The sequence below is a fragment of the Nelumbo lutea genome, chromosome 4 (assembly GCF_056320005.1).
Source record: "Nelumbo lutea isolate HS-2025 chromosome 4, American lotus-T2T, whole genome shotgun sequence".
Lineage (NCBI taxonomy): Eukaryota > Viridiplantae > Streptophyta > Magnoliopsida > Proteales > Nelumbonaceae > Nelumbo > Nelumbo lutea.
The window spans coordinates 89,606,978-89,632,066 of record NC_142687.1 but is presented as its reverse complement, the minus strand read 5'-3'; the positions used below and the strand labels follow the sequence as shown (position 1 = coordinate 89,632,066).

Below are 25,089 nucleotides of genomic sequence, written 5' to 3'. Positions count from 1 at the left end.
TATTAGAACCGAATGGATGATCCGTTCTGACAAAAGAAATAAAAAAAATTAAAAACATCCAAAAATTGTTGGACGATTTGAACGGTTCGACTGCCCAGGTCAACATTTTGCTGACCAAATCAACAATTTTTGGCCAAAATGACAATCTAAGGTAAAACAGAATCAAGCAGGTGATTGGTTTCTAGTTTTTTGGTCCGGTTTTGAAAACCTTGGAAATGGCAACTTTCATAAGGAGCCTAAGGTGGCGTTTGATAATACTTTTCAGACCTCTGAATTTGAAAATGTTGCTTTGTAGATACCACCTTTGTTTGGTGTTGCATTTGAAATATGATCTGAACAGTTTTTTCAGATTTGAAATTTTAAGACTCAGGCCCGTCACTTAACATGCTCAAACGAGTTTTTGATGTAGCCTAAAGTAAAAAAATACCCCTACCCCATTCGACTTCTCTCTCTCTCATTGTCTTCCCGCCACTACCACTGCAACTTGTGTTATTATTATTATTAACTATAAATTATTTTTACTAATTATTAATTATTTTAATTTTTTATTAAATTTACTTGTATTATTTATTATTTATTAATTATTTTTATTAATTAGTAATTTTTAATTATTTCATTAATGTTTAAAATTTATTTTAATTTTTATTTGTGTAAATTATTAAATTATTAATTATTTTTTAATTTTAATAATTTCATTTATTAATTTTTTTATTTTTTATTTATATTGTTTCAAAATCATTTTGAAGTTGAAAATTATTTTTTATGAAATAATACAATTGAACTCAACATTTTCAAATAATATGTTATAAATGATTGATCTAACATAATAAATACCTTTTTAACATTTCAGATCTAAAATTTAAATTTATCAAAAGCCACCTAAAATCTCCTCCAAACAAAATTCTTCCCGCATAACGTGTAGTTAATACATTATGTTAAATTATTAGGCGGGATTCCCATGCATTCACAGTGTGTAAGAGATTTTGTTTGCAGCCCCTTGCCCATTGCCATTCCTATTCACAAGCCGTTGGATTTAAGTCTTGTTGCACTTGCACGTCTCCACACAGTCGGTTCCCAACAGGCAACGGGTCAGATTCCAATTAGCGGTTTTTCAATTTTGCCTCACTTTGCATGCAGCATCCTTGCTGTAACTAGATCTAGATGTATCATTTTATTGAATCTCATCTTGATTAATATATTATAGATAGAAAAGAATATAAAAAAGGTTAAGAGTCAATCCACAATCAAGATTCCAGTTCCAGGAGAAATGGTCAAAAGCCCTAGGGTCTGAATTTGGGCCTTTCGAGCATGTTGTTCACTTCTGATTTCCTTGCATCTCGTTACTCGGCTCTTCTTCAGCCTTGGTTTGAGAAGACCGAGGAAGATTATCTTCTCCAAATCCTTTGTTTCTGGAAAAAAAAATTTCTTTTCTTCCTTCCACGAAACAGTTTTTTTAACCTTCAAAACTTTTAACAACTTGACCATTATAGCCTTCTGGGGAGAGAAAATTCACTCCTTGAGCTTCTAATTGAAGTATTCAAAAGATGAATAAACAAATGAAATCAACTTCAAAAGCGGTTTCTGATCCCAACAGCTCAGATGGTGGAGAGAGGATGAAGGTGGGTGGATTTGTAGTTTTGTACCTAAACCTAACCAAAGTCGTCATTTCAAGTTGTTTACCCAAAGGGTTTCCAATCAATCCCAGGTTAGGGCACGCAAGTTGAACAGACAGGAAAATTGTTTATAACCAAAAACCAGCTGTAGAAAACATTGAACAGCTCAGTATGAACATGAACGAGCAAACCCCACCTGAATAAGCATTTACTGAAAATGCAACCCCACCTGGACAAGCATTTAGTGATGAAAATGCACATTCCCCTTGTTTGAATTCTGCTACTTATGCTTGTACTGTTGTAGTGTTGTAGACCTCATGGTTTGGTTCCTTTAATACAATGGTTTCATGTTTTACCAAAAAAACACAAATTTATTAAGTTCTTGACTACAATCTTCGTCATCACGTATAAGAATGACGACATTATCAGTAACAATAACAATAACCAAAATTACCCTCATACAACAAAGCAGATTAATACACCAAAATTAAATTAAATGAATCACCCCTCTCCTTGACTCCTCTAAACAATATGAGAAAATGTGTCCAACCTATATCCAATTCCCTAAAATGGGACTTCCTTCAAGTTTACCCAAGCAAATCATATAAAATAACTACCCAATTTCATCCTCGAGTCTTGATGTGAATGGTAATGGGTGGCCATACTGAAGAAATGCACAGTATGATCCATATGGTGTGGGAAGTGCTAATAGATGGAAAACTGTGAATCAAATAGCCTTCAATCCAGCAAGTTCCCGCAGCTTCTCGCAGATAATAAAAGTTATGGTGGTTTGAGGACCTAATCTTGCAAAGATTGCAAAGCCCCTACCAAATTTCAAAATGTTAAACATTGCAGATCTTATTACGGAATAAAAAACATAAATTTCAAATCAAGCTGATGCACTATCCATAAAAAAAAAAAAGAAAACAAATCAAGGTGGTGTGCCAATTTACTTTTTCTTTTATCATTTTTCCTATAATCAGAAGGGCTTACCATAGGTTTTCAAAAGCTTAAGTTTTATAATAACACACAAAAATGAAAGTTTCTATTTAATTTTTAAGAGACATGGTATTTAGTGGATATCATACAGCTAGTATGGATGTCCATTTTGGACACGACTGTTTTATGGGTTCTCCTAAATTGATGAATGCTCTTTTTGGACTTGCATGTAATATTTTATCAGATTCTGACACCCCATAGATTCTTGGCTCTTGAGGTAGACTTGCATGTAATATTTTGTTCTTTCTCTTTGCTTATTTGACATAAATAGACAATTAATTTTTACGATGAATGCAATGTTTCCAATAGAATGTTAATAGCTAGTAAATAATTCAAAATATATGGTGCTTTATTAGTATATGCTGTAATTTAGGCATGTCTCCAAACTCATTTTTTGTCTTGTTGAGTCAAACTCCTTGACATGCATCAGATTCTGATATTCTGATTCACATGTCAGTGACTCATTGTCCATGCAACACTGCTCTGCACATCTCATTAAACAATACAAATATGGGTACTTCATGGATATGAATGTATGTGAGTGTAGATAGATACATGCATGAATGAATAAGCGTGTAAATTGATGTCATGTCTACAATCTTACCCTTTGTAGAGTGCCCGAGGGCCTTCTGTGAGCATGACCTGAAACCACAAGTTATAAAGTATTAGACAGGTTGGGAAGCGGAATGCAAAAAATCAAGTAATGGAAGTCCATCTTTTAATTCTATCCTGCAATGCTAAAATTTGAACCAGCAGACTCTATGATGGTCAAAGTTCCTGATAGTTACATGTCTAGAACTGAAGAAGGGATAATTTCATTTAAGCTGAAATCCAAAAAATAATATGAAACAGAACAATTTTAGATGAGCTCTCTTTTCTGTGAAATTCTATTTACATGATTAGTTGAGAAGCCAGCAGGAACTCTTTCAATATAAAACACATTGGAAAGAGAACTTCAGAAGCCAGGAGAAAGCAGAAGCCATACCTAACAAATAATATCCTATGCAGAATGCATGAAAAAAAATGAACAAAACTTTACCACCTTAAATGGCATGAAGACTAGTCTGAGGAAATCCTAATCAATAGCTTGTGACTGGAAATATGGTTCCCCAGTCAAGATTTGAAATCTTAAGGACAACAATCACATCAAAGAGAAACCATAATATGCACCTCTATACATCTCCCTATAAAGCCCTTAGTGCGCAGAATCATGGAGTGGATTAGGAGCATGGATTGGGACTGATCTGTCAGAGCATTACATTTTAATAGCTCCAAAGCTGTTGACTGTTAATATCTATCAAAAAAGTTGACTGTTGAAAAACTCTGTAAAATACGCATGTGTTTATATTTATACAATTAACTTCAAATAATTTAAAATAGATTAGTATTTTTCAGCAATTACTTTTATTTCATAAGTCACTATGACAATTAATGGGTAATAACCTCAAGCAGTTGCAACTCTAAAGTGGGTTTAGGTAATTCAGAGCAACAAGAGGAGGATAGGGGAAGGGGGTGATGTGAGAGAGGGTAGTAAGTGGGACTGATGCATAGGAAGTGGTTCTTAGGCACTTCTCTAATGGACCTGCTCCCAAAGAACTCTAAACATTGCATGAACCACTTTTAATATTCCAGGCACCTATAAGTCCTAATGGCTATAGTGCCCTCTTTTCAGAAATGCTTCAACTCTCTTAAAGTAGTTAAAAGTCCTAAACCCCATTACTGCATACCACAAAAAAGTCCTAATTCCAAGTCCCAACCAATGCAAATGGCAAGAAAACCAGTCTTATTGTTATCCATAAACCAATGAGAGTTACTGGTGATGAAGATTGGCTCTATGCAAATAAAAGCAGCAAGTGGAAGGAATAAGACCAATTCAATAAAAGGAAATTGTGAAAACATACAGTTAATATGAAGATATATTGACATGCCATTCATTAATTATAATGGTTTCCCTTTCTCAAAGCACAGACTTTGTCAAAGTAAATATGATGTGGAACTTCTATACCTGGTATGCACAATGAAATCCATTTTTATAGCCTCCAACTCTTTTAGATTCTCTTTGCAGCATCAAACGAGTTTTAATCATGTCAATGGGTGCAGTTACAAGGGTGCTAATCGTCCCTGCTATGCTACTTGAGCTTCATTAAGCATAGAATGTAATTAGTCCCATTTGAAGGGAAAACCAATGGAAGCATTTGATATACTCATTAATTCTAAAATAAATACAAAACTGTAAGCTATTTCCTAGTTCAATTCCATAAGAAGGAAACATATGAAGGGAAAGAGGATGCAAGTAGCTAGAGTATACATGAGATGCAGATGAAATCCCTCTTCCAGAGGTGTCCATCTAATCAAAGCCTACATCAGAGAAAAGTAGATAGGATCAAGATAAAAAAAAAACATACAAAAAAGAAAGCAAAAAAGACCCTACTAAACCATAATCTTGATGCCTATAAATGTAATACAACTCCAACAATTCAGAAATGGCAGAAATTACTTCTTTGATATTCAAAGCGAAAAATAGCATGCTTAGAACTTGACCCGCTTTGATTCATCATATGATGCCAACTGTGATGCAGTCAGCATGGCAGCTCTGCCCATAGCAGGGCCAACCCCCTTCCAGAAAGCTCGTATTCCCTCTTCTGAAGCAATCCTCCTTATTTCACTTATTGCCCCTCCTTTCCCCATGTTTGAGTTCATTTGCAACCGCACCTAGTAAAACAAAAGAACTGTTAAAAAGTTCAAATAGAGCACTTCTGGATGAGATGTTATGGAAGCATTTCCAACCTTCAGAACTTCTGTTGGATTAGTTATTGCAGTAGCAACAGCACCAGAAAATCCTCCAGACGCAATTTTCACCAACATATTTGTGGTTCCAAATGCCCAGTCACAGATATGCTTTGCTGGTTCATACAAGCCTAAACGGAGACCTCCATAAAGAACTGATCTTGCCAATGCAGGTGTAAGTCCTAAATACAGAGCTCTAGGCCCTTCCGTTTTCAACATTTTAGTAAAAACTTTTCCCTGTAAATACCAAATTTTATAAGATTTACTGCACTCATCGGATAATCCTTATATCCTGCAATGTGATAGCTGAAATCTCAACGGCATACCATTCCAGTTAAGGGACCTCTCTGACCAGCAAGCTGCATTTGCAGCCTAACTTTAATAACATCTGCATACCCAGTTCAAACGACAAAAAACATTTAGGGGATGCTCTCACCTATAGGTTAGAGGAAAATAAACACAGCCACAGAAATTTGATACAGACTGGGAGTGAAACACATTCTAGATAGCATTTGTAGTTCCCAGAGAAGATAACATTACACCTGACACCACCATGATACCTATCATCTTTTTTTATTAGTTAATGATATCCATTACGTAGCTGAGTCTAAAGACTAACATCTCTATTGAAAATAATCGATGTTTAACTCCTCTTTTTTATTTTTGCTATTAATGGTTTTCCATGCCTTAATTTTCCATCTCCGTTGAAAATTTGAATGAGCTCAGCCCAAGAACCCCAGTCCAATGCAGTGTAAATTCTTCAAGCACCCGCGGGGGGGTGGGGGGTTACAAACACCAAAGAATTTGGTGCATTAGTTAAGTATACAGATGCTTCAAATAACAATTAACACATATGACTGTGGCATCAAGGAAAAAACTAATGGTCTATCTGGATACAATGGAGAATGCAGTTCACTATTTATTCAAATGCATCTAGATTACAAGTAGTAGAACCCACAGAAAAGACCTCAAAATGTTGGTAGCAGCTTTGCAAAAGACCAATTTCTTTTTCACAAACAAAATCAGCCTTAAGGGATAAAAGACTTGGTATGATAGGAAAAGAAGGTCATACCTAATGTTGGTCCAGCCATCTGGGGTCTTGGGAGGGGTGGACTGGATCAGAAAATTTTAACTGAATGTAGAGAACATTGATGTGGGCCCCACAGCTGTGGTCCCACTCTGTCTGTAGGGTAGAATGTATCTAGTCACAGCTGTGGTTATTTTGCTATTCTGTTATTTCTAGTTTCAGTTCTATATTGTTTGTTATTTGTTAGCAGTTATGATGTAAACACCAAGGGCAGATATGTCCTTTCATGTAACTAGCATAACCTATATATATTAACTTAAAGTGGCGGCGGCAGATTATTGACATTCTGTTCTTCTCCTCAAAAACTGTGTTCTATTGCTCTTTCACCACTCATTCTTCTACATCTTCACTTTCTCTTCTCATCGAACCTGAAATCTCTTAGTGGTCAAGACTGAATAGCAGTCTTGAAAACCTACAGGCTGTAGTGGTTTGGAGGATATAAGATGTTCTAATCCAGTGGCAGAACCAATATGCACCAATACTTAAAGTGAGATATTAGCGGGCATGCCAATAAGGACTAAACACATCAAAAACCTCAAAACTGTCCATGGACCAACAAGCATATAAGTTACTGCACTTTACCAAACTCATTGGATCATAACTTAGGCTGTGTTTGGTTGCAATGCAAATAAATTTTCACTGATGCAAAACCATGCCAATGCAAATGCATTTGAGTGTAAATTCTGACCTATTTTTTGTTTTAAATTTTAGCTTATTTTGTTTGATTGCAGTACAAATGAAGCAAATTAAGACATGAAGCAGAATAAAGTAAAATCCAAAATAAAATTAAACAAGAATTTGTATTTTTTACATTTGCACTCCCATATATTTGTACGAGTGCAAATAAATTTGCATTGCAACCAAACACAGCCTTAGGTTCAGTTTGGAAGGAATACAAATACAAATACGTAGAGTGCAAAACCTTGAATTTTTTATTATTTTGTATGTATTTGTACTGTACATATTTGGATTTTTACTTTTTCCAAACTGAACCTTAGGCTGTGTTTGGTTGCAATGCAAATAAGTTTGCACTGATGCAAAACTATGGCAGCGCAAATAATTTGAGTGTAAATTCTGACCTATTTTCGTTTCAAATGTTAGCTTATTTTGCTTGATTGCAAAACAAAAGAAGTAAATTAAGACATGAAACAGAATCAAGTAAAACACAGAACAAAATTAAACAAGAATTTGCATTTTCTTTCATTTGCACTTCCATGCTTTTCTATTAGTGCAAATAAAATTGAACTGCAACCAAACACAGCCTTAAGGAAAAGTCATCTAATTTTCTTTTACGCATCTTCCTCTAATGGAAAATTATCAAGTTCAAGAAACTACTAACACATAGATACTTAATTTGGATTTAAGAGATCCATATGTGAAGGCCAACATATATAACAATCTATATTACTCAAATACGAAAAGGACAAGGCTAGATATAATGTTGGATATGGAATTTATACTAGAGACTGATGTATCCAACACAATGTTACCAAAAAACGAGGGAAAGTTTCTTGTTTGCTCTTTTCAGCAATCTCTTTAAAAATTAAGTAAAAATGAAAAGGAAGATGACAAAACCTAAAGGATGAGTTATGCCAGTCGCAGTGGCAACAGCAATTCCACTGGTACCGAAGTGATAGACAATATGAGAGACCGAAGCTGCAGATTTCTTCTCCTCTTCGACCTTTAAAGACCCTGAACACCTCTCGGTCAAATGAAAAATAAATTCCAGTTAACAAACCACAATTCAGATCATAAATGAATATGCCAAGCGTTAGAATTCAAAAAGAGATAAAAAAATGAGCTTGATTAGTTGATATGAAACAAAGAAGATACGGATAAATCTAAATCACCTACGGAATCAACATTTTATAAATGCTGAAGCAGGTAAATTAAATGGCTAGATCAAATAATCACATGCCAAACCAAAAAAAAAAGAGAAGAGAAAAAATACCGAAGAACCAAACGACCATGAAAAGATAAAAACGCAAAAAAAAAAAAAAAAAAGTCAAAAGAAAAACCCTAGATTCTTGAGAGTTCGATTGAAGTAAAACAAGCGAGAGGACCTGAAGATAGGGCTTCATCTGAAGCGGATGAACCACTCATGTTTGCCTTCTCTCTGTGCGCAACTTTCACATCAGTCGCTCCCGTGGAATCCCCTGAAATTGCAAAACGAAGATTCAGGCACGCTAAATTGCGCCTTAGACCGTTGGGCGTCTGATAGCTTACGTTGCGCAACAGGTCAATTTACCTATTTTTCTGGTTCGCGCCACAATCCGGTCGTTCAGTTAACTACCAGCGTCCGATCCGTTTACCAAGGGCCGTCCGATTGTCGCGTTAAGTGGTCATGTCGGAAAGTTATAAGGCGGGGTGCTTACGTATCACGTATGTACGATCCTGGCCCTATAATCTTAAATCAAATTTTAATGGTTTTTAAGTTTTCAAAATGCGTGACAAAGACTCAGTTGGAAAGGAGTACATATTTACATTATAAGGCGGAGTTCAAAATCTTATATTTTGATTATATTTGTACTGTACATATTTACATTTGTACTCCTTCTAAATTTAATCTAAATAGAAATATGCAGAGTGAAAAATCTTATATTTTGTATTATTTTATATGCATTTGCATTTTATATATTTATATTTGTATTTTTTTTTAAATTGAGCAAGAAATGTTATTAAAAACCTTTAGGTCGGGTTGTATTGATATCAAGTTCAACCTCATATGCGTGGGGGGATTTGGAAACTACATATTACTAAGTTGGGTTGGATTATGGTGGAGGCAAATCCATACTAAACCCTAAATGTAGTCTTGTTAAGGCTCAGTTTGGAAAGAGTAGTCAAATGAAGGGTGATTCACTAGTATGTTAATTGGTTTGCACCAGCATTGATATGGAATCGATTCTTGTAATTACCAATTTGGAGAAAGGGGTTATCAATGGTGTGTGGCGCCAAAATGCGAAAAAGCAAAAAGTTTGGAAATGGTACAAATATAAATATGTAGTGTAAAATCTTGTTTTTTTGTATTATCTTTTATGTATTTGCATTGTACATATTTGTATTTGTATTTTTTCAAAATTGAGCTTAAGGTCGTATTTGGTTGAAATGCAAATAAATTTGCACTAATGCAAAACTATGGCAATGCAAATGATTTTGATAGTGCACAATCTGGATGCTCTTAGTTAGAGGGCAGCTTGGACGTCGGTCTGCTTTGTTGGCCAGTCGAATTGCAAGAAAGTAACACTTAGAGAACCTAGGGTGGCTTACCTGGTGTGGGTGCTCCGGTGCTTAAGTTAGTACTTTAGTATGCGAGTTGAAAGCTTGAATGCTAGTAAGTTAGTGAGCAAATAATCACATGTACCTTGTGATGTTTGGGGTTAGAGCCCTTATATAGGTGAGTTGCTGTGGGTCTTACGAAACACTTATGAGATCCTCGGCTCGCACTATTGGGAATCCGTTCCGCACCAAGAGGTGAACTTCGTGTTAGCCGATAAGGCTTATCGAGTCCATCTGATGCAAGCAGGATAAGGATAAGTCTTGTAGACGTGCAACATGATCTCAGAGAGGTCAAAGACAGCTGGTTAGCTTCTAGAAGTTGGCTACATGTCACCTCGGCAGGTCGAGCCATCATGAACTACTCGGACCTCGGTCTTGGCTGAGGTACCCGAGCTGACCTGACTCATTGAGGTGGCAGGGAATGCCGAGTCATCACCTAGTTAGTAGGTCACTTCCACATGTCCGGGTGTTGATAGGTCGGGCCAAACTATCCCTCATCATATTTGAATGTAAATTCCGACCTATTTTTGCTCCAAATTTTAGTTTTTTTTGTTTGATTGCAGTACAAATGAAGTAAATTAAGACATGAAACAGAATAAAGTAAACCCAACACAAAATTAAACAAGAATTTGCTTTTGTCTTTCATTTGCACTCCCATGCATTTGTACTAGTGCAAAAAAAAATTGCATTGCAACCAAACACAACCTAAGGCTCAATTTGGAAGGAGTATAAATACAAATTTATAGAGTACAAAACCTTGAATTTTATATTATTTTGCATGTATTTGCACTGTACATATTTATATTTGTACTCTTTCCAAACTGAGACTAAGTGAATAAGGCACTCATAATTTAACAAGATATATGATGCTCAATAGAATGGAATGATGAAACATGGTTCATAATAAAGGCTCATGGTTGATGATATAATCATAATCACTTTTGAACTAGCTTTGGGAACTCTAGATATACCGCCCACAAACTGTTCCCACATCCCTACGCTCTACCTATACAATACCACCACTCTCTATTGGACACATCTCCCTATGAATGACAAGATAGATATTCCCAATGTGCAGCTATAATGTCTTTTGGGTAGTAGTGTGGGAACATCTTGTGGGTAGCAGATCCAAATCCAACTTTGGGCTCTAGTAGGGGTGTAAATGGATTGGATCATGATCCAATCTGAACTTGAATCCTATCCTATTTTGTTGGATTCAGATATCTCCTTGCCATATTTTCAGATCAGATTGAATTGCATTTGGATCACCCCCATATTTATAGTTCTTTATTTATTTATAAATATGTTTATATTGCATTTTTATAATTTTTATATTATTTGTTTTTTATATTTTCTGTTTTTATTTATATAAATTGTTATGATTTTTTCTTTTAATAATTTGTTAAATTTACAGGAATTAAATCAGATTGGATTAGATTCAGATATCTAGCATCCTTAACAGACTTGAATTCGAATAGACCTTTATAAGATCTGATCGGAACAGATCTTATATTTAGTCTTGGATCAGATTCAGATATACCCGATTTGAATATGATCCGATCCATTTACATTCCTAGGCTCTACTTGCTTTAACATAAGAAAAGGAAACTAAGACAAACAGCTTATCTGCTTCAATAATGGAATAATGGTGGGTTACCCTTCCATATTCCAGGTTGAGTTACTATAAGCCTCTAATGACGGTCGAGTATTAAACCACTTGGTTTTCTTGGTTTGATTTGTTGTGAACATTTTAAATTTGCACCGGTGCAAATGTATCAAAATGCAGATGAACTAACTGCATATTTTATTTTACTTCTATTCCAAGTTTCAGCTTATTTTGTTTGTTTGAAAGGGAATAGAATTGGAAGTAAATGGTGTGTCTTCTACTATATATGAGAGATAAGTAACTGGAGGATTGTTTATTCATTTATTTTGAAAGTCACGAAGGGTTGCTTATTTGAGAGGAATAAAATGTTGTGATCCCACTTTATAGATTCTAGGAGAGAAAATTTAAGGAAAATGATGCAAGATTTTCAACTTTCGTTCTTGCAAATTTTGCAACTGAACGAGAAGAATCTTATTAGGAAAGCAGATCAATGACCCGACTACCCAGCTACTGAGCAAAAGATCTTGAATTTGATGCTTGAGTTAATCTGCAACGTTCAATATGGCCCACCACCTTGGTTGAACATTGAATGATTCATAAGGTTATTGCATGAAAATGAAAGATGCACTTTTCATGAGTGCAGAATTCACATTTGCACCCCACAGCGTATCCCAATGGTGTATTGGGAACATCTCCTATTGACAACTTCAAAACATGTTTCCAATGCACGCTGAGATGTGCATACAAGGCTTTTGTGGGGCGCAGATGTAATCTCAACTGTGCAACAAAGGAACTAAAAACGGGCTCCACACTAATATTTCAACTACCTCAAAATTTCAACAAAGAAATTCGGATTAGCTGAATGCTTTAGCTGTTCAGCAGGCTGTGGAAACGAGGTTCCACTGCCCGCTGAACAGCTAAGGCGTTCAGTTAAACCTTGCTCCCAACAAAGAGAGGGAGATTGTGATGTGCAGTCTGATCCGGCTAATCGGCTACGTATCTCCCCCAGTTGACTGAAAAAACTGGCGTCCGGAATTCATCCAGATAAGAGTCACGGACCAACAATCCAGATCAAAAGGTTTTCCAGGTTTCCGGCCAACCAGAAGCCAATTCATAAGTTGAGCGGTTCTGGATTTTGATCATTTCCAAATTCCAACCCAGAACAAAATCTTGATTCTTGAGTGGGCTTAAAAAAAATGAACAGATATTCTAGCAGACATAAACAGTAGGGGGCAATGCGATTCAAACCCATACGGAGTCTAAAAACGAAAAAGTTGCTTCAAAAGTTCATGGACCACACCATGAATGTAGCGTGTTGAAACTTGAAAAGGGTGATTCACCTTTTTTTCCCAATGCTTGACCTCTAAGTGAGATTGAGAACATAATCTTTTACACGTTGTTTCTTAATAACGTCAAGATCAAGTAAAATGGAGAAAAAGGAAAAGAGACGATCACTATTTCCATTCCATTGATAGCATTGCAACCATCAGTTTAAGCCATACAGCGACCTTCCTGTGTTATCACTCTCAAGTTTATACTTCATACAATTCTTAAATCTTCTTTATTGGACAGCTCCACTTGAGTTTCAGCTGTACAAAGAATGCTGTCACTACAACGTTCAGCAATAAGAACAGAATATCTAGTTATTTACACAGTTTTGGCCTTTGGTGACCTCCATAACACAAAAGTAAGCTTCAATGAATGGTTCAAAATAAAGAACATTTAGATAATACAAATTGCACATTACAGGGGGATTAAGGGGTGGAAACAGAGCAGGGAGCATGTGAGATCCACAGACCTTACCATGGAAAGCCTGCAGTTGCGTGGTTTGATCCCATGCCTCCATATTCAGAGGGACGCCAACTGACCATTCAACCACTCGGCCATCAACCAAAATAAAGAACTTAAAACATTATAAACTTAAGAAAAGAGATACATCCAGGTCTACAAGAATTATAGGCCAGCCTGTGATGAAATTGAATTTGGTCCTCACAAGACCGTCTCACACTGTTCGCACAGTCCCTTGCAGCTTTGAATTAGGATTATCTCCCCTATCTCCCCATGAAAAGAAGCATACAAGTACAGAAATATTCCCAATGCACGGTTGTAAAAGGCTGTGCGAATGGCATGAGCACTGAAGCCGATCTCGCCTCATCGCCTGTGACCACCAAACATAGCCTTCTCATGCAGCAGTTGGGCCTTCATTAACAAAGCATGGTTTGATATCCCTGCTCCGCATGTACATCAGAAACTGACTAGGCAATTCTTCCAAGAGAGCTTGAACAACAGATAGCTGTCCACCTGTTCATAAGAGGAAGATCCCAATTGTAGAGTAACCAGAAAATAATAGCTAACAACAAAGAGGACCTCAGATTGTTTATGGGAAAGAAAATCCTATTTCACTTGCCAACCAATTTATCACAAAAAATACCAATTAAAAGCACATGAACTAAGCAAAATAGAAGGGAGTGAGAAAGAAAAATAACAGAAGAATGCTTCCAAGAGGGAAAAAAAATAGAAATGCAAATTTCTATTTGCTAGCTAGCAGACAGCTCACATAGAAAAATAACAAAAGGGTTGGAGTGATATATAGGCAAAGTCTATCAGCATCAATGACTCAAATTTCTTATCTGGAGCCAAATCAGCAATAACATTGTATCTAGAAAGCTATGGAAATTCAACACCATCATCAAATTGATGATTGATCTTGATCTTCAACCATGAACCACTTAGCAAATATCCCTATATCTTATTACTCGAGGATCTTAATCATCAATTTTCAATTACTGGAACAATAGAAAAGCAAAGAATTATTGATGACCTATGTATAAAATAATCCCCATTTATTGCCAACTATAACAATCCAGACAAGACAGGTAAATTTCTATACTAAATCAATCCCTTAGATGGGAACCAATGATTCAGATGGGGACCATCAACAAATCCACCATGGTTATACCAGATTGGTTTAATATCAAGAAAGTATATTGGCAATTCTTTTTCTACAAGGTGGATGACTATTTTGATATTACTACATTACAAAAATTGTCAGGTCTCTAACTGATATTGACTCATGTGAACAAATTACTAATAAACAATTAAAAATATTACAATCAAGATACACACAATATGCAAAAATAATGTATCATGCGTTTCAAACAGTGGATATTCCCTTTTTTTATTATTTTTTCTAGTTTGATATTTACATATAGGCTTGTTAAGACGAATAACTGTTAATATCCCCCAAATCTCAGTATTTCACATTTCGGTGACCTTCGATACTGATATTGTACACACAATACCATGCAATACATATTGACAATTTGAACCTTGATTACAATTAGTCATCTCAAAGAAATCCTATTATCTAAATAAACAAATGTTATGCATCCCAAAAAAAAGGCTATATGGCTCAAAATTGACAAAAAAAATCAATAAATGGGTACTTGCAGACATGGGACCACAAATATCAAAGTCACAATTGCTTGTTTGTTGTCAACAATATAACATCTTCCATGATGTTAATGCAGCAAAGTGAAGTTGTACAGGACTCACCATGCACCTCACGCATTGGAACAAACTGCACAATGTCACGTGTGGCAATGCGACCTGTTGAACTCTCTAAACGTTGCTCATTGTCGGCATCGAGGATCTGTCAAAACATCAAAATTTAATTATTCATTCTTTGTGTCCCCTCTCCCATTGTACGTCCATAACCCATTGATTCTAATTAATAAATCCCTAGATGGATTGATCACATGATTTTCTGTGGAAGGGATTGATTAATGCAATGCTTCAAAACCAGATATTATTTTGAGCTGAAGATTCAACTAGTCAGTACCTCCATTTCTTTAAAATCTGCATTTCCCACTCCAACTATAAGTATCGACAATGGTAAATCAGATGCCCTAACCAAAGCATCTTTAGTTTCTTGGATATCCGTCAGTACTCCATCCTAGAAGAGAATTATTTTAGTACCCAAGCTACCAACAAAGAGAAGGGAGAAGAAAAACACATTTTTCTTTCGTCACTTACTGTAATGATGAGTAAAACAAAGTATTTGTTCTGGTTAGCCGAAAGGGATTGGCTAGCTATTTGTGCAGCCTTATTGATAACTCGGCCAAATAAAGTGGGTCCTGCAAGAGCAAAATTATGTATAGCACTTGCATAGGCAGCAAGGATGCCATCTATCCCTTTAACCTGTTAAGAGAAGAAAACATGGTGCTCATCAAAACTTTGTCCAGATTCAAACAAACTGATATCATCAAAAAGGGAAGAAATATTTGTAGGCCCTTTTCTTATTGTAAATAGAAAATTCACTAATAAATAACAGAATATACAAGACATATATGGACTTTGCAGCCCAATGCAAGAAAGGAAGAAAAGGAAGAAACTCAAAGAGATACACACCAAAAGAGCAAAAGGCAGCAAAAGCCTCAACTAGTTACAACCCAAGACTACATCAAAAAGTCTCAACTCAATGTCACAATGGTCTCCCACAATCAAAAGAAACGATGAACCAGCCCAAGGAAAAAAAAAAAAAAACAGCACCGCCAGCAAACAACTAAGAAGCTATAGCTTGGAGCCCCAAGACCGAGACTGGTAAAAAAACCAATCACATATCACCAGCAATGTGTAGGTGACACATTCATGTCCCTACCTTCTACAAGTCCTTTTTTACATTCCCCAGCCTCCTTCACACCATAAAAAATCCCGTGCTTCATTGGATATGATTCCAGGATGCTTCATAGAACCAATATTTGGCAACAGTTGTGATTTTTTGTCTTTCTCTTCCAGTCATTTGCAAACAGATTGAGAGAACTCATGTCCACCCAAGGAGAACAGTACCAACAACTTGTCCACCTTTACTTTCTATCCACCGTTCTGTACTTGAGAATCTAGCTAAAAGGGTTCATCAACATCTTCTTACTTTGAACTACTACCAGCCTACCCTCATTCCCAATGCTCCCTTGCATCCTCTACTGAGACATCAGAGATGGGTGTCCTTGTACACTCTTCTCAGCAACAAGCCCCCAGCTGAGATTACATTATTCTCACCTTCTTCCTCAAATGCCCATCCCTGTATATCAAACCAACACTTGAGCTAGTCTTCATAGATTGCCTGAGCCAATCCAGCACCTGATCCTGTTTCCATGTAAATCTCCCCTCAAATTCCTGCCGCTCTCCTCTCTTCTCAGTATACCACCAAAGAGATCCCCCAAAAAGGGCTACAAGCCTCAGCCAAGAACCAACATATAGCCCCTGCACTCTGCCTATATCATCAGCATCCCAGGTGACAAACCTGGAGGTGTGACTAGGGGCTCCAAGCTCCAATCCTGATGGTTAAAGGTCAAATCTCTGAAGAGAATCAACAGATCTCTTGTATTTGGATGACTGACATTTCCACTAACATCAACAATTTAAACCTTGATTGAAGCATCCGACATGATACGACACCCTTGTACAGGTATCCAGGTTCATAGGACAGGAGAAACACACAACTGCGGACATCAATGGGAGAGGTGAAGCTGTAAACCAGCAGCGACTGGAAAACAACTAGGGACATCAGTGGGACAGGTGAAGTGGTACATCAGCAGTGACCGGACCCTATAGATTTGGGGTCAGGTCAGCCTTAAATCGGGTTTGGGTTGAGGTATGACCGTGCTAAACCTGACCCATTGATATTGCAGTGTTGAAATATTTGTATATATAGGGTTGGTAGAATATATAGGTGTGCTATATATGGGACAGGTCATGTTGGGTTCAGTGCTCCCTCTTCATTTAGTCAGGTTCCTGTTCAGGTTGAACTTGTTCGTTGAAATCTCTACACGCAACCATGATTAGAGCAAACCTATCTGCATATAACAAGACTCTGCATATATATATTTGGATTGTCAAATTGAAGGTAAGTTTAAGCCCCAGGGAAGATTTGTATTCACCCAGGGGGTAGGTGACACTATAACTCTTCACAGGCATTTGTTTGTTGGGGTTAGCTGGTCTTTCCCAGCCTAGCGATTATTGCTGCTATACTCTTATCTAATCCTTTATCAATAATGTTTTTCTTTCATTGGATACTGATCAAAAAGTGAGTGTAGTGACAAGATAACCTTACCACCATATAATGTATTTCTTTTACAACATCAGTTAAAATGCATAATGATCCACAGAAATATTAAAGTGTCTGATTTTTTGGATAGCCAATTACAAATAAACTCTAGGAATTTTTAAGGGGAATAAACAAGGATCCATTCCCTAATGGAGCATACAAAGCTAAAATTGTTCATTGGGTGCTTGATTTTAAAGACAGGATTGAGTGAGAAGCCAGTTAGGTATTTGGAATTTTTTGGTGAGCTGAGGTATCATTTCCCTTGTCCAATCATTTTTTTTTTGACAGGTAATGTTAATTGAATTAAAATAAAGTTTATAGAGAATGAAAAAGATATCAGAAGAGCTCCAACCTACTTATGGATCTTTCTCTACTATATATTTATATAACATCAAGATAGAATATAATCCCTCCAACTTTCTTTATACTACAAAAAGAAAACAAAAGTCCATACGTATGCGTCTAATGCCCCAGTATATGTATATCAGTTAACTTCAAGAATTTCAGGATGCATATGGTCAATCTATTTTTTGTCTTACAGTTTATTGCAGTTTGCCTCCTTTTTGGTGAAATTTTTGCTTGACATGATCTTGCATCACTGGGTAGGCCTGATCACTCTACATCTTTCTTCTCATTTTCTTAATTAAAGTTCCTTTTCATATTAATCCAAAAGAGAGAGTTTTAGGATCCAAACTGATATTCAATCTCTAATTGGAAGGTCAACAGTCACAAGCCTTTATAGTGCAGAATTGGACTGAAATCGCCTTCTAAGCTAGTTGAGTCTTGTTTATCAGGTATCCTTTCATATGCCTGGCTGCTAATATAGGGCCTCTAGGGTAAATTCTAAGCTAGCTGAGTTCTTGTCCAAGCATCCCTAGGCATAACTTGGACACATCCATATAACCCATTCTTTAGAAAAGGCAGTGCAGTATTTGTATATGTTAGCTTTCCAAAAAATCACAAGTAATGGCTCCTGTACAATGAGCAGCTATACAATAAGAGCTCTGTGCTGATCTTTCTTATAATACATGATCCCAAAAAAATATCCATGTTCACTTCTTGTTGGCCAATGCATCAGCCAAACTGTTTAGATTTCCTGACACAATGGAATCTTTCCTCTACCTCCCATACTAAATGTCTGATTTCCCTTATGGTGTGCCTGAACTTCCATACTGCTTTGTTATTGTTTGCCAACCAGTCTATCACAACTTTGGAAACCCCTTCTGCTACTATTTGAAATTCAGAGGTCTGCCTATTCTAAAACTCAAACCTTGTAGGATAGCTAGAACTTCTGTCCATAAAGAATCTCCGACACACACCAGACCCAAATACATAGTGAAAATAGTGGTGTACACCTATAAAAACACCACCTATACTGATCTTTGTATTCTCCTCATATTCCTCTTTTTTAGGACAATATAGATTATCCAAACGAATGCCCTAAACACTCAATGAGCATATATTGCTTGCTTTCCCCTTAATAGGAGGGTGGAGACTGCACTGCCCAACTAGTAGCTGTATCTGGGCCTACATCCTTACCAGCCTAAACGTGTATTGGCTCTAGTCTTCCCAAGAACAACTCCTGAGACCTTAGCTAGCTGGCATATCAGTGGCCTCAACAGGAAAGAAAGATTCATTGGAAAATGATCCCTGTTGCTTTGTTGTGGACTGTTTGGACAGAAAGAAATAGTAGATTTTTTTTTTACAAAAATAATGCTTACAAGCTAATGAAATTCAAAGAAATATAGTTGCAAGGATCTAGTCCAGGGCCACTGCCTCATCTATAGATGAAATTTCTTTTCCAATTGTATTTAGTACACTTTTTGTAATCTTTTTTGTCATACACTCTGATCTGTACAGTCACTGTATTGGGGCCTCACTCTCTCTTTACCTCAGAAATACAAATTAATATGCTTCCCCCCTTCTCAAAATATAGGAGGGTGGAGACTGCAACTCCAATTATTCAACTTTTGTATAGGTTACAACTTACAAATGAATATGCTTGTGGGTGGAATAAATACAGCAACAGTATCGGCAAATGAAATCCATCTGTCTTAACATCTGTTAACAACTATTATTTCTCATTCCAAACAGTCTCACCAATGTATGTTTATCAGCTTGTGGTTGTCTGTTGGGCAAACTATCCATTGTCAACAACTGAGAAAGGAAGAATATTAATTTGGATTCTGTTGTAACTTGTAAGGATCGGACAGCTAAAATTGTTTCGTATTTACTTAGATCTTGTGGGTGCTACTGCAGCCTTTTTTATTTTCTCTCTCTCTCTCTCTCTCTCTCTCTCTTCTTCTTTTTCTTCTTCTTTTCTTCTCCCTAATCTTTATCCTTTGCTGCTGTTATTTCCATTACAGCAAGCTATTCTCAAATGTTTTCATACTTCCATTCTTATATACTTATTTCTAGTTGCTCTACTACTTTGTCTTTGTAAGTAGTATCCTGTGCTACTAACAATTGCCCAGGCATAGGCTGCACCCTCACCACTTCACTATGAGAGTTGATAGAATGAGGGAAATGGTATTGAGAGTTGATAGAATAATATTGAGAGTTGATAGAATGATATTCTCAAAGAACCATTCATCCTAAAAGCTTAAGTTGCTAAGTGAGGTCCTTGAATAGGTTTTATTCTCTAACATGCCCCCTCACACGAAAGCCCATTGGGCTTGAAGTGTGGACAGCTGAAACTTAATTAATTATAATGGGGTGATGAGAATCGAACACTAGACCACTTGGTCAAAATGGCTCTGATACCATCTCAAAGAACCATTCATCCTAAAAGCTTAAGCTGTTAAGTAAGGTCATTGAATAGGTTTTATTCTCTAACAGATATAAATAGTCGATCGCTATTTCTACTCATCATATGGATAAGAGAGAGAGGGGTAGAGGATGACATGAAGAGTATAATGATTGGGACTTGTGAGTAGCCCACAAGAAAAGGGAGTATTTAAGGTAAGAATAGATGTTTCCTCATATGAACCGTGGTTCATATTAACTGAATTGTGATTTAAAGTTTCTTTAATCGCGGATCAAAAGCAGTCCCAATCCAGACTTGCTTGAATTGCAATTTAGATGTGAATCAGAGTATTCAGAGGCCCATCTCATCAGTTCTGGGCACCAAGCGTAAATCATCTATTCTCTTCTAACCCTAAATAAAACCATCTTAAATCAGCTTGCAGCCTTCAATATAGCCTTTTCCCTCATCATCATGATTATCATCATCTAAGCCCTTTCCCTCTATTTCATGCTTTTATGGTTGGCATACCATCACAATATCAATTAATTCTCCATTTCCACCCCCCATTTACTCAAAAAGTATTATGTGTACTCTGTTTTAGCTCGTTTATTTTGAATCCTTCAGACCTAAATATCTAAAAGTTCTAACCCCAACATTCAAAACTATGTCCTTTGCATACAAGCCAAATCACACAAAGTACAAAGAATAAATGGAAGTTATAGAACATGTAGGCACATAGAAAATCAGGTTTGTTCACCATCTAATCGGACAAATCCAACTAAAAACTTCATGAGATGCTTAATGATGTTGTTAGTATTTATTTGTATTATTTGCTAAATGAACAATGTGTCAAACAATTATCCAAACTCTTTTCATAAACTGGTTACCAAACTGTACATCTACACTCATGGCCAACCACTTTAGTAAGGTCCCCTTTTGATGTACAAATTGGGCAGAGGTGAATAAGTAATACTGTAACAGCACAATCTCTTCATAAACTGAAGCTGTTTCAGCCACAGTCTCCATATAGAGAAATAATGCATCATTAGTATAAAAAGTTACAAACAAGCAGTACATGACTAGTTAATTTTCCTTCACCTTATGCCATAGTTTTTTTAAGCTGATATAGAGCTTAGTTAAATTGAGTTATACTGTATATTTTATGAGTTTCCTTTAATACTTTATTTGATCGACTAAACTCTCAATTGAGTCCACATGACCAATTATGAAATTACATATCAACATGCATATAGGTCACAAATAATTCACATTTAAAAATATTCAGCTGATAATATAGAACCCAATAATCAACAAATAACATGAGATAAAAAAAGGCACAAGAACAGCATTAGAAACCTCACCTCGCACTCTCTAACACTTCCATTCAAGTTGAAACAATGAGAGATTGTACCATCAATTGACCTTCCTCCAAAACCCCAAGCAGGAAATTGTTTATCAGAATCATAGACTTGAATGACCTCTCCAACCTCAAGTATAGCCTGCACAGGAGTTGACAGTTACGACATCTACCTGGACACAATATATTTGGACAGAAAAATGCATATTACTGTAAAACTTGTTACAAGCCCAAATCAACATTCGGAATCCTATAAGTACAAGAAATGGTCAATAAATAATTGAAATTTACATGTTGCTTGCATGTCAAGGTCCTGCAGAACAGAGAAAAGTAAATGTCCCCCACAAGATGAAAGTAACTGTACACCTATCCATGGAGTAAGGCCTACAGTCCTATCATGTGTAAAACTACTAATTCCACAGACAAACTATGATATTCAACACCAAGAAAACAATTTGCTTCATTTCCTGTGGAAAAGGAAAAAAAAGATAGAAAGTGTAATCTGTAACCTGCTGGTAAGCATTCAGTCTTCCTGATGGATCAATATAGTGCAAAGATTCCGGGAGTCGAGGATTTCCATTTGAAGCTGAAAAAGGAAAAAAAAAAAACTTTAAATCATCATCTGAACAGGTTCAATTGCAATGACAGCACCAAGACACCAACTAAAACATTACACCACCAACTGGAGGCAACATACCTGTGAAATCAACAGCAACCATAAAGTTAAGTTCAAATCCACTAGAGATGTAATCCAAAAAACTGTACAGCAATTTCTCACAAAACCCATCTACAAAAAGCTGACCCTTCAGAATCTGTAGAAAAAAGCAGTGAAGGCAAGGGTAGTTAAACATGGCAACATTCAAGATGCAGGGGGATGATGAACACAATGTCAAATTATTAGAGGCAAGATCCTTGTTTTTAAGTACTAACAACTATAGTTGATTCCCCAGCCAGAGAAGGGGTGGGTAGGGAGGAGTGAGCTATATATTAGGGTCCTTCTTGAAAGGCTTAGGCCAAAAGGTTGAATGTATTGGGATGATAAAATCACATTGGGAGTTTTTATTTTTACGGTATTTGCACACTTAAAATCATTGTGATTTTTACTGACCAACAAAATCAATCAAGATATAATAATATATAGCAAAATTGTTTTTCAATTCAAAACCAAACAACCACCTTCTCATGGCCTTGTCGACCAGAAGATGGTAAGTGAAAATTTGCTCCAATCTTTTCCTTGTGAAGTCTTTCCAGGTCTGCAACTGACTTCTGAAGCTTCCTGATGAGGGAGAAAACCAATGAGAAGTTAAACTATGTCAAATATAAAGAAGAATAATGAAGAAAATTACATAACAACACATGAGCCCAAAGAATTCATCAGTTACCCATTTACCCTATAATTTCATGTTTTCCACTGCTGTTGAAATCGAAACATTCTATAATTAGTGGGTTATCCTGCAAAACATTGGAAGATTGTTAAAAATGAGTAATAAAAACAGAGATCAGTTTCAACAGGCTCAAACATTGTAAATATTTTAGAACAGTAAAAAGAGGAAGTGAAGTGATATCAATTACGAATAGAAAATGTTAAAGATCAGATCGGGTCCAACAGCATGATATCCAGTCACATTATGCTCAAAAAATAAAACATAATTCTCTCATTTGTTAAAGTGAGAAACTAAAACAGAGATCAGATCTAACAGGCTCCAAAGGCAATGATAACTTCCATGCATATTCACATTATGCTCAAAAAACATAAGTCAGTCATTGGTTTATTACACCATGATAGAGAACCATGGTGTTGAAACCAAAGACCTATTAAGGTAGCCCATAAGTTGTTTGGCTTTCCCAGTATATGAAAATCACCAGCAACCACTGTATAGTTTATCTGATAGTCATAGAAATGTGAGAAGCTTGCCTTGCTTCCATATTGCTGCATAGTCAGGTGGATGGGCTTCCAAGTTGGATTCAAGTTGTTATTCACCACTTCTGTCTTGCAAATTGGAACAGAACCTCCACTTTCAATTACTCTAGATATTCTTAAGAAAGGATCCTGTATGGTAATATAAACATGGGAAAAAAGGAATAAGAACAACCAAACACATTTATATCCATGTAAATTATGCCCATTAATTTCAAATTAGCTATCTTAAGAATGCATACACTTTTAGAAAAGAGGTCCTTGTTTTCCAAGTGGGAACAACGCAGTATAATTTCTACAGCCTGCCTTGAAGCAACGGTTTCCTCTGCATGGACTGCAAGTGTCCCAAATTTTTTAATGCCTGCATGTCCGTTTTTGCTTTGAAGATTAAGTGTCAGACTCCTGGTACTTTTAGTCACTATCTGTCATTTAGACAAAGAAATGTACCATTATGAGTATGATAATTTCCAAATAATTCTCAAGAGAAAATATATGGAAAACTCAATACATATGCTCTGAATCTCAGAGTACAAGATATTTCTATCAATTTGAATTGCTATACCGTGGCCAACTAAGAGCAGACTATTTAGAAAATAGCTTCTATAGGATTTGACCAAATTATGTTATTAAGGTCTCCTTGAGCTAAATGTAATCACAAAAGAGAAATTCCAGAGATGAATTTTAAGCAGTACTATTATGGAATCTGTGGCAACTTACCTCTGATAGAACACAAGTAGCTTCTCCAAGGAATTCTTGCTCGTTTAACTTCAACATCTGCAAGCATACATTATGAACTTAAAAAATTGACAAGAAGCTTTATTAATTTGTTAGGAAGAATGAATTACAAGAAAATGTGCCAGGCATCCCATTTTTAATGCTGGGCTAGCACTGACTACCTAACCCCAAAAACCAACTATTGCTTACATTGTGACATTCAATCCTCTTGGGGGATAATCCCCCAAAACAGATTACTTCCGTTCACCCCCTGCCTAGCCAACTCATTAGCTAGGTTATTGACTGATGTTTGTCTCCATACTTGCTAGAATAGTTTAGTTTGTTTATTGTTATTGGCAGCAGGGTATAATTGTCCTGTTACCTTTTCTTTTGTCTATTTTTTTTAACTGTTATTTAAGTTGGGGTAGTTTAATCTGTGTACTCAGCATTATTATTATAATATAAGAGAGGCAGCAGTTAGATGAGGTTAATTCTCTTCTCTCTGCTACAGCCCTAGTTCTCTCCCAACTCTCTTCTTCTCTCTTCTCACGGTAACTTCCATTAAACTTTAAGGAAACTAGCACAACTGTCACCTTCATAAGCATCATTAAATAGATTACAAACACGCCTAGAATAGATTTTCCCTACTAACTCCTTGCTTTGCTAAGGTATCAGCCATTGCATTGGCTGACTTCCCAGTTCATTTAAAGTGTACTTCAAGCTCCTTTGTTAGGTGCATAACTTCCCTTACTGGTTGTCTAAGGGACCAGACGCCCAAACTGTTAGCTTGCATCCAGCCTACTACCAATTTCGAATCACCCTCCACTTCCAAATGCTGAAAACCCAGTTGTTTAGCCAATTTCAGTCCTTGTAGGAGTGC

At 36.3% G+C, this 25,089-nt stretch overlaps 2 protein-coding genes across 3 annotated transcripts in view; both read right to left on the bottom strand.

Moving 5' to 3' along the window:
- Positions 1–1,963: 1,963 nt before the first annotated feature.
- On the bottom strand, positions 1,964–8,726 carry LOC148861681 (Mitochondrial substrate carrier family protein). The gene is made up of 9 exons (XM_088982722.1): positions 8,550–8,726; positions 8,062–8,178; positions 5,726–5,787; positions 5,400–5,636; positions 5,154–5,324; positions 4,921–4,970; positions 4,618–4,750; positions 3,217–3,254; positions 1,964–2,437 (listed from the first exon to the last, which is right to left on the bottom strand). The coding sequence occupies exons 1-9, from the start codon at positions 8,587–8,589 to the stop codon at positions 2,341–2,343; spliced, it is 945 nt and encodes a 314-aa protein (XP_088838848.1). The 5' UTR covers positions 8,590–8,726; the 3' UTR covers positions 1,964–2,340.
- Positions 8,727–12,796: 4,070 nt separating this feature from the next.
- BON3 (Calcium-dependent phospholipid-binding Copine family protein) overlaps positions 12,797–25,089 on the bottom strand; it is a 41,497-nt gene continuing 29,204 nt past the window's right edge. For both annotated transcript variants that reach the window (XM_088985752.1, XM_088985753.1), the window contains exons 5-16: positions 24,213–24,269; positions 23,738–23,917; positions 23,493–23,627; positions 22,968–23,029; positions 22,754–22,853; positions 22,275–22,389; positions 22,087–22,163; positions 21,582–21,719; positions 15,404–15,568; positions 15,210–15,323; positions 14,924–15,020; positions 12,797–13,669 (exon numbers count right to left, since the gene is read on the bottom strand). In XM_088985752.1, the coding sequence (XP_088841878.1) occupies positions 13,551–13,669; positions 14,924–15,020; positions 15,210–15,323; positions 15,404–15,568; positions 21,582–21,719; positions 22,087–22,163; positions 22,275–22,389; positions 22,754–22,853; positions 22,968–23,029; positions 23,493–23,627; positions 23,738–23,917; positions 24,213–24,269 (1,359 nt within the window). In that variant the 3' untranslated portion in view covers positions 12,797–13,550. The remainder of the gene's footprint in view (positions 13,670–14,923; positions 15,021–15,209; positions 15,324–15,403; positions 15,569–21,581; positions 21,720–22,086; positions 22,164–22,274; positions 22,390–22,753; positions 22,854–22,967; positions 23,030–23,492; positions 23,628–23,737; positions 23,918–24,212; positions 24,270–25,089) is intronic.

Coding starts and splice junctions, on each gene's coding strand:
- LOC148861681 (XM_088982722.1), bottom strand. CDS start 8,589: ATGAGTGGTTCATCCGCTTCAGATGAAGCCCTATCTTCAG. Junction 5,637..5,725: donor GAGGTCCCTTAACTGGAATG/GTATGCCGTTGA, acceptor TGGTATTTACAG/GGAAAAGTTTTTACTAAAAT. Junction 4,971..5,153: donor CATATGATGAATCAAAGCGG/GTCAAGTTCTAA, acceptor TCTCTGATGTAG/GCTTTGATTAGATGGACACC.